The following is a 12,700-nucleotide window of genomic DNA, read 5'->3' on the forward strand; positions in this document are numbered from 1 at the left end:
TAATAATTAATGCTCCTACTATTGTTTTAAATTATTTTTATTACTTATATATCAAATTTATTTTTATTTCATGATTTTGCGTCAAGATATTGAATTAATGATTATCAGTTAGTTTAATGTTAGTATTATAAAATTAAGTGTACATATATGTGGTTGTTCATAATTTACAATTTTAAAAATTATTTAATACTATTAAAATCGTTTGATCGAATGATTGTTTGTTTTAATTTATTTTTTATTGTTGTATTCATTTCATAATTTTTGAGTCAAAACGTATAGTATTCAAGGAAATCGACGTGATGATATTTAATTAGTTGGATGACAATACTAATTAATTAAGTATATTTACAAGGGGATGTAATCAATTGCTAACTAATTATCAATCCCAAATTGAGACCAATTTTCAACTATTAGATTAGAAGATCTTGTGGTTAATATAATGCCAAGTGTAATATATTTTAAATTTAAATAATTATTAATTAAATTAAAAGGGTATTAATTTCAAATCCTGTAGTAATTATAACTAACTACTTTCTCTCTCCTCAAAATCATCTCAAATCTTTAAATTTACGTAACTCTCTCAATTTAAATTATTTTTTCGCAAAAAATATATCAAATTAAAGATAATTTAATAAGGATTCCAACGATATCTCAATTGCATATGTTCCGACGACGTTCGGATGATGAAATTTGATATTTTTTATTTTAGTTTTCGTAAATGTTGATACCCAGATTTTTATCAACAAATAAATCAAAAAATCTCAATAAAACCATGTAAAAATCTCAATAAATATGTGTTGATATTTTCTTGTACTAATGTTGATATTCTTATATCATATTGTTGATATTTGTAATACACAATGTTGATATAAAAAAACACCCACGAAAATTATCATATGATAACATAATGACGATATTACCCTTTTGTTGATATTTTGTCTACTATTTATTGAGATTTGTGAGCTTTAATCTCATCCACTCATTTTAAAATCCAAGGGTGGAGATTTAGTCTTGATTTTGGATTAGGGTGCTATAAGCATTAGAATAAGACCCTATTTACAAGTAGTTATATTTATAATTTATAATTTCGCTACTATTCCATTTAACAAAGAAATAGTTAGTTTTTTGAATAACTATTATTATTTAGTTTATTTTTATTATAAATAAATCAAAATAATAATCTTTAATTAGTTAGAATACTGAAAATTGAAATAATAAATTATAATTAGTTGAATGATAATCCTAAATATTTAAATACATTATGTGACGTTCTTTTAGTGACTAAAATTTTATATGTCAATTTATTCAATAAAATTTTATTGTATAAGAGCATCCGCAATGGTCGGCTAGCGACCGGCTAGCCGAACCATTGCAATCGGCCAGCGCAAAATCGGCGAGCGGATCGGCGTGGGCTCGCCGATCGCTCGTCGCTGGCCAAAACGCTAGCCGATCGGCTAGCCGCCATTGTGGAGGCCCGATCGGCCAGCGATCGGCCAGCGCCGATTTTCGATTTTTTTTTTTTTTAAAATCATATATAAACGCGATTTTCGTTTCATTTTCATTTGCACCACTTGTTTTAACGAGTTTTCTCTCTCTCTAACTTTCTGTTCAAGAGCATCATCGAGCGATGGATCACGCGGGTGGTAGCGGTAGCGGTAGTGGTGGGGATCCTGAGGAGTACGAACGGAGGATGAACGAGGCTATGGAGGCCTACATGAACCGCGGGATGGAGCGGTACATGCGTATGGTGGAACAGCAGGCGATACCTCGCCCTCCTCCACCAGTTGTCCACCACCGAGCAGTGATTGATCGGGATCACGTAGCTGCACATCAGCGGCTGTACGAGGACTACTTTGCAGAGTACCCGCGGTTTCCCGCCAACATGTTCCGGCGGCATTTCAGAATGCGCAGGGAGTTGTTTATGCGCATCGTTAGGGCATTGGAGCGTCAATATATGTGTTTCCGCTTCAGGCACGATGCGGCTGGCAGACCCGGCCACACCCCTATCCAAAAGTGCACGGCAGCAATCAGACAGTTGGCCTACGGAGGCGCGGCAGACATGTGGGATGAGTACCTCCACATCGGTGAGTCGTCAGCCCTGAAATGTCTGAAGGAGTTCTGTGGGGGCGTGATCAGCATTTTCGGTGAGCAGTACCTTCGAAGCCCTACTCCCGAAGATTGTCAGAATTTGATGCAGATGCACGGGGAGAAGCATGGGTTCCCCGGGATGTTAGGCAGCATAGACTGTATGCATTGGGAGTGGAAGAACTGTCCGACTGCCTGGAAGGGGGCCTACACGACCGGCTACAAGTCAAAGAACCCCACGATAATCCTCGAGGCCGTAGCTGATTACCGGCTGTGGATCTGGCATGCGTATTTTGGGGTAGCCGGGTCGAACAACGACCTCAACGTCCTGAACTCGTCTCCCCTCTTCAACGAGAAGTGCCAGGGCGTCGGTCCAGCCGTCTCATTCGTGGCCAACGGCAACCGGCATGATATGGGCTACTACTTGGCGGATGAGATATACCCTCGGTGGCCGGTCTTTGTGAAGACGATCCGACAAACAAGTGATGAAAAGAAGGCCTACTTTGCGCAACGACAGGAGTCGGCGCGCAAGGACTTGGAGCGCGCATTTGGTGTGCTCCAGTCTCGATGGGCGGCAATCAAGGGCCCAACGCGTTTGTGGGATGTCGGATGCGTTTCCGAGATAATGTACGCCTGCATTATCCTGCACAACATGATCGTCGAAGACGAAGGCGTACAACTGACTAGTTGGGTCAGTGACGATGAAGCCGGTCCAAGCCACGGAACGGCCACCCCTAGTGTACGACAGGGGGTACCCCTCGATGAAGCCGGCCGACTCAAGGAATTTGCCAGCATGCGCCAAGTGGATGCTCATATTCAACTCCAAAAGGATATAATTGAAGAGTTGTGGGCACGGAGGACTGCACGACGATAGTTTTTTTTCTTTATTATGCATGTACTTTTTTTTTTATCTATGTAACTTTTTAAAATGCAATTAATGAATTTTCCCGTACACGTGTCTAAATTTAATTCCGTATTTTAATCGTACTTTTAATTCCGTAAATGTAGTATATTTTGAATTGTTTTTATTGCGGCTGGCCTATAGCTGGCCTATGGCTGGCCTAAATCTGACGTGGCAGGTTGTTTTTTTAGTGTTGCTGACGTGGCAGAGGAGAGAATGGCTGGCCTATGGCTGACCTATGCACCATTGCGGATGCTCTAATATTGTAGCATTTAAAAGTTGAGTCTGTCTAATTACTTACCCAAGATTTTATTAAATGTATGATGAAAAATGTGATGAATCCATCTTTTTAGTTTTGATCTATCTGTAATTATGTCGCTTTAAGATAGAACTACTTAATACTTTCCTAAATCTGTAGTTATTTAGTTAACAAACTTAATTTTTTCCTAAAATAGTTACGAAAGGGTAAATATGTGATATATAAACCAATTAATCGTCATTAATGTAATTATAGATGTAAAATGCCTAAAATGTCCAATTTTGTATATACAATTTTCGTTAATTTATCACTGCCCTAATAAGAAACGTGATCAATAATTGATACGGATCTACAAATCCTTATGGCCCCATCAATAATTGCAAGCGTTAATATCAATTGGGTACGTACCTAGATGGATGTACTTAAGATTTGAGCAAAGTGACTCATCATAAATGACTTTTAATAAGCTTTAATCAGAGTTCCGTACACATTTATTCTATCCGTTCTATATTAATAGAGTTATTTTTTTAAATTTTGGGAAGTTTCAAGCTAATTAAGTTGTTTCTATTTTTATAAAAAAGTATTTCTCCCTTTTATTTTATTCTCTCTCCATCTATCTTACTTTACTCTCTCTTACTTTTTTTTACCATCAATTTCAACACACTATTCTTAAACTCCGTGACAAAAGAAATGTCTCTATTAACAAGGAACTGAGGGAGTACTTCATAATCAATTTATTAAAACAAAGTTTAGATCATCAATGCTACACTTTGCAAAGTGATGCAAGATCATTCCATAATCATGACTGAAGAGAAAAACTAGACTATTTTGATCTAGATCAGTATTTATTTGCGCAAATAACATTGAGGATGCCAATAAACAGAAATTGAATTCAAGAAACATGTAGGCGATAAGTAGGAATGGCCACGAGAGGCTTAGCTCTAGCAGTGACCAAACCAAAGTGCTCACACATGTCTATGTCCTCAGGCTTCATACCACTGGGCAGCTTCCAATAAAAGCAATGCACCAATTGCGCCACCACCAGTTTCACCACGGTCAGTCCTAACTGCAGCCCTGGGCAGCCCCGCCTGCCCGAACCAAAGGGTATGAGCTGGAAATGGCGGCCTCTCACGTCTATATCGCTTTCAATGAACCTCTCTGGTGTAAAAGCATCCGGGTTAGCCCAAACATCAGGATCCCTTCCCATGGCCCACACATTCACCGTTAGCCTTGACTTCTTCGGTATATGGAAGCCCTGGAGCTCACAGTCTTCCATGGATTCGTGAGGAATTAAGAGGGGCGCCACGGGATGGAGACGCATGGATTCCTTCACCACGCAGTCCAAGTAGTCCAGTTTGTCGAGATGTGATTCCTCAACCATGTGATCCAATCCCACCACCGACTCAATCTCTTGCTGGAGTTTCCTCATCAGTGCTGGATGTCTCATCAGTTCTGACATTGCCCAGTCTATCGCAGTTGAAGAAGTGTCCATTCCTGCTATCAGCAAATCCTGCACCCACAAATAATGTTAGACTGAAACAAGCAAACGAAGATATTAATAAGTTTACCAGGAGCACGGCCTTGATGTGGCGGCGGTCGAATTTGAATCCAGCCTCGCCAGACTCCATAATCGCCATCATAATATCAACGAAATCCTCGCTCTGCTTCCTCTCTCCACAGTTCCGAACGTGATCTTCAATGATTTTCTCCAAGAAGCCATCGAACACTTTGCTGAGACGCTTTGTTTTGCGAGTGACGCCTTGAAGATCAAGGCTCCCATATAGGGGAAATAGTCGGCGAGATTGAACTGCGCGGCCACCTCCATCGTCTCCGTGAACAGACCTTTAAACCCTTCCTCATCAAGTTCCTTGTCGGAATACTTCCTCCCGAGGATCATCAAGCAGTTCATGTCGCCGCTGACGGCCGAGATTCTGGCGCTGAGGTCAACGGCCTCAGCGCCAGCAGCCTCCTTGAGGGAGGCGACGAGGAGGCCGACCTCGGCCTTTCGGACGTGCTTGAATTGGACGATTTTGGCAGCGCAGAGCAGGTGCAATGTGCAGAGCTTGCGCATGTCGCGCCAGTAGGGGCCGTAGGGGCCGAAGACCAAGTTGCGCTGCTCGTAGCTCATGAGGCGTGAGGCGTCGTGGCGAGGGCGGCTGGCGAAGACGAGGTCGTGGGTCTTGAGGGCCAGCTTGGCTGCTGCCGGGGATGATACGACCACGGCTGGCACGAGGCCGAAGCGGAGGCCCATGACGGGGCCGTGTTTTCGGGCTAAATGGCATAGATCGACGTGAGGGTTGGGGCCGAGAAGGTGGAAATGGCCTAAATGGGAAGGCCTCTTGGGCCTGGGGGAAGTCTTTTGGTGTTGATTCGAGTGATGAGGAGACAAACGAGTAGAGTCACTGGTAAAATCGCCCATATCCTATCCATTTTCCCACTCTCTCGGTGGATCAGTCCGAAGAGAGGGAGTATTTGCTTATCATTATTTTCTATTTATTTATACAACCATTTATGTTTGTTCTCGTGCTAGAATTAAAAAAAAGAAAAAAGATATAATGGCACAGAAAAGAGAGGAACAAGCAAGTAAAGAAATTTTTTACTTTTTATTTAATTTTTTTTTAAAAATATTATTACCCATTTCTAATCTTTAATGTAATATCCTTGTACGAAATTTTTTACTTCTTTTTTTTTTTATGAAAAAATATCCTTCTGTCCTTAAAGACTATTTATGTGGTAATATAGTTTTATCCCCCTAATTTTTCTTTATCATCTCTTCTTATATCCTTCCTCTCTATATATCTCCTCTCTCCTACATCTTCTTTATATTCTTCTCTCTCTTATTTTGTTCTTTAAGATTCTCTTTTTCTTTAATACAATAATTTAGCTAGATAAATGAATGCATATTGTTAAGGAGAAAGACAAAACGCAGATAAGAAAGGAATGCAGATGAGAGAGAATAATTAATTAAAATTATTTAATTTGAAGCATTAAGAAGAGATAAGAGAGGGGATAAGAGAAGGGATAACAATTAAAGAAATTTGACAAAAAATAGTTCTTAAGGCATAACTACATTTTGGTCTATGAAAATTTTATAGTTTGATAAAATCAGATAAATGGATACATATTGTTAAGGAGAAAAACAAAATGCAGATAAGAAAGGAATACAGATGAGAGAAAATCATAAATTAATACTCCCTCCGTTCCATAGTAATGGAGACGTTTCTTTTCGGCACGAAGATTAAGAAAAATTGTGTTAGGTGAGTTAAGTAAAGGGAGAGTAAGTGTAAAATGAAAAAGGTACATAGATGAAGAGAGAATAAATTAAGAGAGAGTAAAGTAGGTGTGGAAAAATGTGTTGACTTTTACTAAAAAGGGAAATGACTCTATTACTATGGAACGTACCAAAATGACAAAACGACTCTATTACTATGGAACGGAGGGAGTAATAATTTAATTTGAAGCATAAAGAAGAGATAAGAGAGGGGATTAGAGAACAAGGCTAGGGATAACAATTAAAGAAATTTGACAAAAAATAGTTCTTAATGCATAAAGACATTTTGGTCTATGAAAATTTTAAAGTTTGAAAAAATACGAAAAGTCTTTCTATCAATATTACATCAAAGTTTAAAGACTTGTAATAATATTTTAAAAAATAGTGACCGCAAATATTATTGTAACAGAATTCAAAGGATGAAAATGTAAGTCCTTTAATAAAACAATGAATCGCTTTAAATTTTTAGTTAAGAACCCAAAAAAGAAGAAAATGGTGGCGTGCTTAATTTATTTATGCTTGTCAGCACCTTTGTGAAACTCGTTTAGGGTGTAACTGCCATAGTTATTAGAATGTGGTGTGAAAAGAATTTGTTTATTACTCTTTTTGATACAAATATTATAATTTGGCAACCTTTTTGATAAATATGGACATTAATATCTTGCATAATATTAATACATTGGTGTTTCAAGAGTATCCATAATTTACAAATCAAATATTCCTCTCTTCCTTGCATATTACATAGGCGTTTCAATAATATCCATAATTTACAAAGAATGGAGTATTCAAATTTGGAGCTTAATTATTTATAATAATCTATCCATCTAAGTCGCATATTCTATACATAAGCAAGTGATCTTTTAACAAGGGAAATCTTGGAAGCATCACCACTCAAAAACAATAAATAAATTTTGGGTGGGCTTCAGCCATGACCTTGGAACATGGTACCTACACAAACAACCATCATATTTATAAATAAAATACTAATTCAATAATAAATGTATGCTTTCAAAATTATTTTACATACCATCTTTGTGTTGGCTTCCCACATCCATCTTGGCACTCTCCTTGTCGATACGTTCCTTCGTACCTACAACCGCTGCATTGCCCCTTCGCGTAGGTTGTCCAATATCTTCCAATGCTCTGCCCGTTGATCCACACTTGCCCCTTTCCCATGCTACTCATTTCCAAAGCCAACGGCTCGTTCCCATTTGGTGCGTTGAAGTAAGCCTTTCAAATAAGAAGAGTGCTCTTATATGACCCTTTAAAGGGGAAGATGATATCAATTCTAATACGGTGCCAGAGTAAGCCCAGGTCGACGTGGATTTGTTTAATACACATTGTTATAGCTGGTCCTAACAGTGTTACCTTGTACCAAGTTAGTGGCTGTTGCCTGTTTGCTGCGAGAGATGCTTTCATCCAATCAACGGACGATATTTTACTTGGCGAATACAAGTTTATGGCTTCTCCTTTCATTCCAACCTGAAAAGCAAAAAAGGCATAGGTCTCTCATTTAAAGTTTGTGCATGATTGAAATTACAAGCACGAGTAAAGTAAAATATGAACCTTGTAAGACCGTTTTTGTTGTGACAAGTCTCGTGTACCATGGTCTAGCACATGTAAGTTAACAGGTCCGTGGCAGTGCTCCATCTTTCAAAACGGTGGCCTATGTTCTTGATATGGGAAAGAAACAATCGTGTCAGTGTAACGAAACAAGAAGCTATAGCAAGTGAACATATAATGTCTTTCATGCATTTAGAAGGAAAGGATAGGGAAAACAAACCGGTAACCCAACGTTCACACCAAGCAGCGCGATGCTGTTTACTCCAGCATGGAAATTGGCAGATTTCGAGAAAGTGAACTTTTTGTTTCTTGAGTTCCAAAGGCTGATCCTGTAATAAGGGAACATGTCATCTCACGTTAGATATCGTATTTCTTGTAAGAAAAAAGGAAAAGATTGAGTAAGTATCAATGTATCATCACCTAAGAATTTTCCATTTACAAAATGAAATAAAATGGGGACCAGATCCTTTAACTAACAGGCATCAGAAAAGCTGCAGAAAGTAAAAAGAATAAAGCTGCAATTCTAGATCTAAACCTCTAACTACTTCATCTTCTTTATCACATCTGTTCACAACCAGCATGTAGCATCAAACTTTGAACATTCAGAACAATTAAACGACTGTAACACGGATCTAAAGAGTAAACTCAACCGTGCCTGATGCTCATCTTAAAGGATCTTGCACCAGATGACATAAATCAACATTAAAAAAAATAAAAAGGAAAGGAAAATCCAAATACTGAAGACTACTAATACATGAAATTGTGATCCCAGGATTCCACCTTATTTTTCACTACTCCAAAGCATCCTCATCAAATGCATTATATAATTAATTTACCACAAATTAAAACCCCATTTTCAGCATTTCCAGCACGAAGCAGCAATAGTAGGCATAGATTTTCACCCAAAAACAACACACCCTCCTTCTTTAAAGGATCTTGCACCAGATGCTCATCTCAACTGATCACTCCTCCCCCACCTGCATCGTCGCTGATGGCCTACTCACTTTTGCTACTGATATTCCCTCTTCTGTATTTTGATTTTATTAGTCCATCTGCTATATGGACATACATGTGTCTGCCTATTTTGTCATTTTCTTGTCTGGACTAAACTAATAGAAATCCATTGGTTCCATCCTAAAACAAAACTGGTGATAGGAGGATGGGTCCGTGAGACTTATACTAGTCCAAAACCAAAAAATATGAAATTTTCGAAAAAAATATGGAGTATATATTAATGTATAGGGGATCATATTCCATTGCTTATAGCATCATAATCCAAAATTAACACCAAATCTACACCCTTAGATTTTAAAATGAGTGGATGAGATTGAACCTTACGAATTTCAATAAATAGTAGACAAAATATCAACAAAAGGGTAATATCGTCATTATGTTATCATATGATAATTTTCGTGAGGGTTTTTTTAAATCAAGATAGTGTATTACAAATATCAACAATATGACATAAGAATATCAACACTAGTATAAAAAAATATCAACACATATTTATTGAGATTTTTACATAATTTTATTGAGATTTTTTGATGTATTTGTTGATAAAAATCTGGTTATCAACATTTACGAAAACTAAAATAAAAAATATCAAATTTCATCATCCGAACGTCATCGGAACATATGCAATTGAGATCTCGTTGGAATCCTTATAAAATTATCTTTAATTTGATATATTTTTAGCGAAAAAATAATTTAAATCGAGAGAGTTACGTAAATTTAAAGTTTTAAGATAATTTTAATGAGAGGGAATTGACATTAATACCCTCTAATTTTATTTATTAATTTTCTTAATTAAAAATATAATCCATGTGACATTATTTCAACCACTAGATCTTCTAATCTAATGGCTAAGATTTAGTTTTAGTTTGAGATTGCTAATTAGTTAGCAATTGATCACTCCCATATATATATATATATATATATACAAAATCGCCGATTTGTCTTTCTCTCTCCAAATCTCCCAATCCGATAATCTACTGATTTTTTTTCATATATTTAATCAAACCATAGTCTGCAGTTGCTCTCACGAAAACTCCCCGTCAGCGATTTGTGTCTCTTCTTCTCTGTGTGCGATTGTCACTGATGCACTTTTTATTTGCACTATAAATACCTGCAAGTATACAGAGTAGGTATAGTATAGCAAAAGGTTAGTACCGGGTATCGAACACGGGGAAGATGTACACAAAGTGTCTATCCTCTACTAGAACTCAATTACTATCTGGAGAAAAAAGAATGTTTGGAAACTTTTGAAAACAGTAAATATTAAAAACAGTAAACAACTAAATGCAAGCAAATCACGGAGAGAAAAGTATAGAGATAAGGGGAATTCCAGGGATGTGCTTTCACTTTTATGGTTATACAAATTCCAAACTACAATACCCTAGCACAGTTAATACTTTGAAAGGACGAGTCACCTAGCTTATGCTCATGCGATACAAACGTTGATTACTAACATTAGGGTTGTCAATCCTAACACGTAACTCCAAAAAGCTCCTAAGACCCTTGAAAAGTCCTCACTCTCAATTAACAGTGCCGTTTTAAAGGAAGCTAACTGTAGTGTCTACTAAGTGGATCTAACTCGCTAGAACTCTGTCACAGTTATGAAGCAAGTTGTATTGAATCATACATAATTGTGTCACTCAATTATGAAGCATCATGATTAACTTAGGGAAGAAACAAAGTAAAAACAAAACGGATATTAAATAGAAAACGGAATTGTATAACCAAAGTTGCTACTAACACATCCCTAGAATCCTATGAGTTTAGTTACACATGACTGAATAAACTAAAAACATAGATTGAAGGGAAAGCAATTTGAACATAAAACTAAAGCAAATAAAACCCGTAGGTTGAATCCTTGTCGTTCTTGATGTTCTTGAAATCCTTCCCCAACTCCTTGCACAATTGAAGTACTCTAGCTTTTGATCTCTATGAATGTTGCAAGTAGTCACTCTCTTTCTCTATGAATGTGTTCTTATTGTGTGAAAACTCCTTTTTGATGAAGCTTGAGGTCCTATGTATAGGGGAAGATTATTCCTCATCATAGAAGGAAAAGATCTTCAAAATTTGGTAAATCTTGGAGCAAATCTAGGGCTGGTCGGATTCGCCGCCTTTCTCCGGCGGGCCGCCGCACCTTGGCCGGCGGTCGCCGGGCGAGACTCTTCTCCTAGCGTAAATTTCCGAGGCGGGCCGCCACATAGCTCTGACCGCCGGGCGCCGGCGGTCGCCGTACAACTTCGCGGCGGTCGCTGGTCGCCGTCTGACTCCAGATTTCCAGACTATGCGTTTTTACTCCCCTTTTCGGCTCAAATATGCACATTTCTCACAAAACACGTCAAAATACCAAAATGTATAGAATATGCAAATAATGGACATGTAGAGTGATTTTGATAACAAAAACGGACCAAATAATGGCCTTAAAACAGTGCAAAATCCGGGCGTATCAGTCACACCGGCGGTTTCTCACAAAATCGGCGCTTGAAGATTGCTGCTAGTCTCTTCAACCTCCTTCTTCTCCATCTGAGGGTTTTATGTTGCATTAATAGGTTAGTATGAATGCTTAGTGAAGGTTGAGGGTTTAGGGTTATTTAGATTATCCTCATTTGGGTTATTTTCGGATCTGTTTTCACCAACATTATTCCAAAAATCTGGGTTGCATTATTGGGGTTTTTTGGGGTTATTTAATTGAATGAAATGTACTCAGTTGCTGGATTTCATTTGTATGAATCAGTTTTTGCTTGGTTACTCTTCTGCAATATTGTATTGGATGCTTTGGTATAGTTTATTGTTTGTTTTGTTCTATGTTGTTGTTTGCTTGGGTGTCATTAAAATGTATTTGTTTGCTTATTGAAGATTGATTCTTTGCTTATTCCAGAGTTAGAAAATGCTTGGTCTCATGACAGACCATGTTTCATACATTTGAGTTACGTTTTTTTTCGGCATTAAGAATTGCTTGTTTTTTCGGTTGCTTTGTTCTATGTTGTTGTTTGCTTGGGTGTCATTAAATTGTATTTGTTTGCCTATTGAAGATTGATATTTTGGTTATTCTAGAGTTAGGAAATGCTGGGTGTCATTAAAATGTATTTTTTGCTTATTGAAGATTGATTCTTTGCTTATTCTAGAGTTAAAAAATGCCTGGTCTCGCGACAGACCCTGTGTCATACATTTGGGCTACTTTTTTTGGGAATTACGAATTGCTTGTTTTTATGTTGTTGGTTGCTTTGTTTTATGTTGTTGTTTGTTTGGATTTCATTAAAATGTACTCCTTCCGTCCCACATAATTCGTCTCACTTTGACCGGGCACGAGTTTTAAGAAATCTAATGAATAGTGAGTTGAAAAAGTTAGTGGAATGTGGGTCCTACTTTTATATATTAGTTTTATAATAAAATGTGAGTTGGAATGAGTTAGTGGAATATGAGGTCCACTACCAAAAATGATAAAAGTGAAATGAGATAACTTATGTGGGACAGACCGAAATAGAAAAGTGGGACAGATTATGTGGGACGGAGGGAATATTTGTTTGCTTATTGAAGATTGATATTTTGCTTATTCTAGAGTAAGGAAATGCTGGGTGTCATTAAATGTTAGAGTTTGTATACTAGAAAT

General features: G+C 37.6%; 1 protein-coding gene and 1 pseudogene across 2 annotated transcripts; both read right to left on the minus strand.

The window, feature by feature from the left end:
• Positions 1-4,137: 4,137 nt before the first annotated feature.
• On the minus strand, positions 4,138-5,675 carry LOC125201236 (cytochrome P450 71AU50 pseudogene; annotated as a pseudogene). Its single transcript, XR_016135579.1, has 2 exons — positions 4,814-5,675; positions 4,138-4,755 (listed from the first exon to the last, which is right to left on the minus strand). The product of XR_016135579.1 is annotated as a cytochrome P450 71AU50 pseudogene (transcript).
• Positions 5,676-7,150: 1,475 nt separating this feature from the next.
• On the minus strand, positions 7,151-8,407 carry LOC125188516 (beta-galactosidase 5-like). The gene is made up of 5 exons (XM_048085456.2): positions 8,300-8,407; positions 8,083-8,189; positions 7,885-7,998; positions 7,544-7,746; positions 7,151-7,464 (listed from the first exon to the last, which is right to left on the minus strand). The coding sequence occupies exons 2-5, from the start codon at positions 8,164-8,166 to the stop codon at positions 7,401-7,403; spliced, it is 465 nt and encodes a 154-aa protein (XP_047941413.1). The 5' UTR covers positions 8,167-8,189; positions 8,300-8,407; the 3' UTR covers positions 7,151-7,400.
• Positions 8,408-12,700: the final 4,293 nt, after the last annotated feature.

This window comes from Salvia hispanica, chromosome 2 (assembly GCF_029641045.1).
Source record: "Salvia hispanica isolate PSC_SH4W2 chromosome 2, Shi_PSC_v1, whole genome shotgun sequence".
NCBI lineage: Eukaryota > Viridiplantae > Streptophyta > Magnoliopsida > Lamiales > Lamiaceae > Salvia > Salvia hispanica.

What these genes read in the sequence shown, in the direction of transcription:
- LOC125188516 (XM_048085456.2), bottom strand. Translation starts at nt 8,166, where the DNA reads ATGGAGCACTGCCACGGACCTGTTAACTTACATGTGCTAGACCATGGT. An exon ending in AACAAAAACGGTCTTACAAG is followed by an intron (nt 7,999 to 8,082) that starts GTTCATATTTTA and finishes TTTGCTTTTCAG; the next exon opens with GTTGGAATGAAAGGAGAAGC. An exon ending in GGGAAGCCAACACAAAGATG is followed by an intron (nt 7,465 to 7,543) that starts GTATGTAAAATA and finishes TTGTTTGTGTAG; the next exon opens with GTACCATGTTCCAAGGTCAT.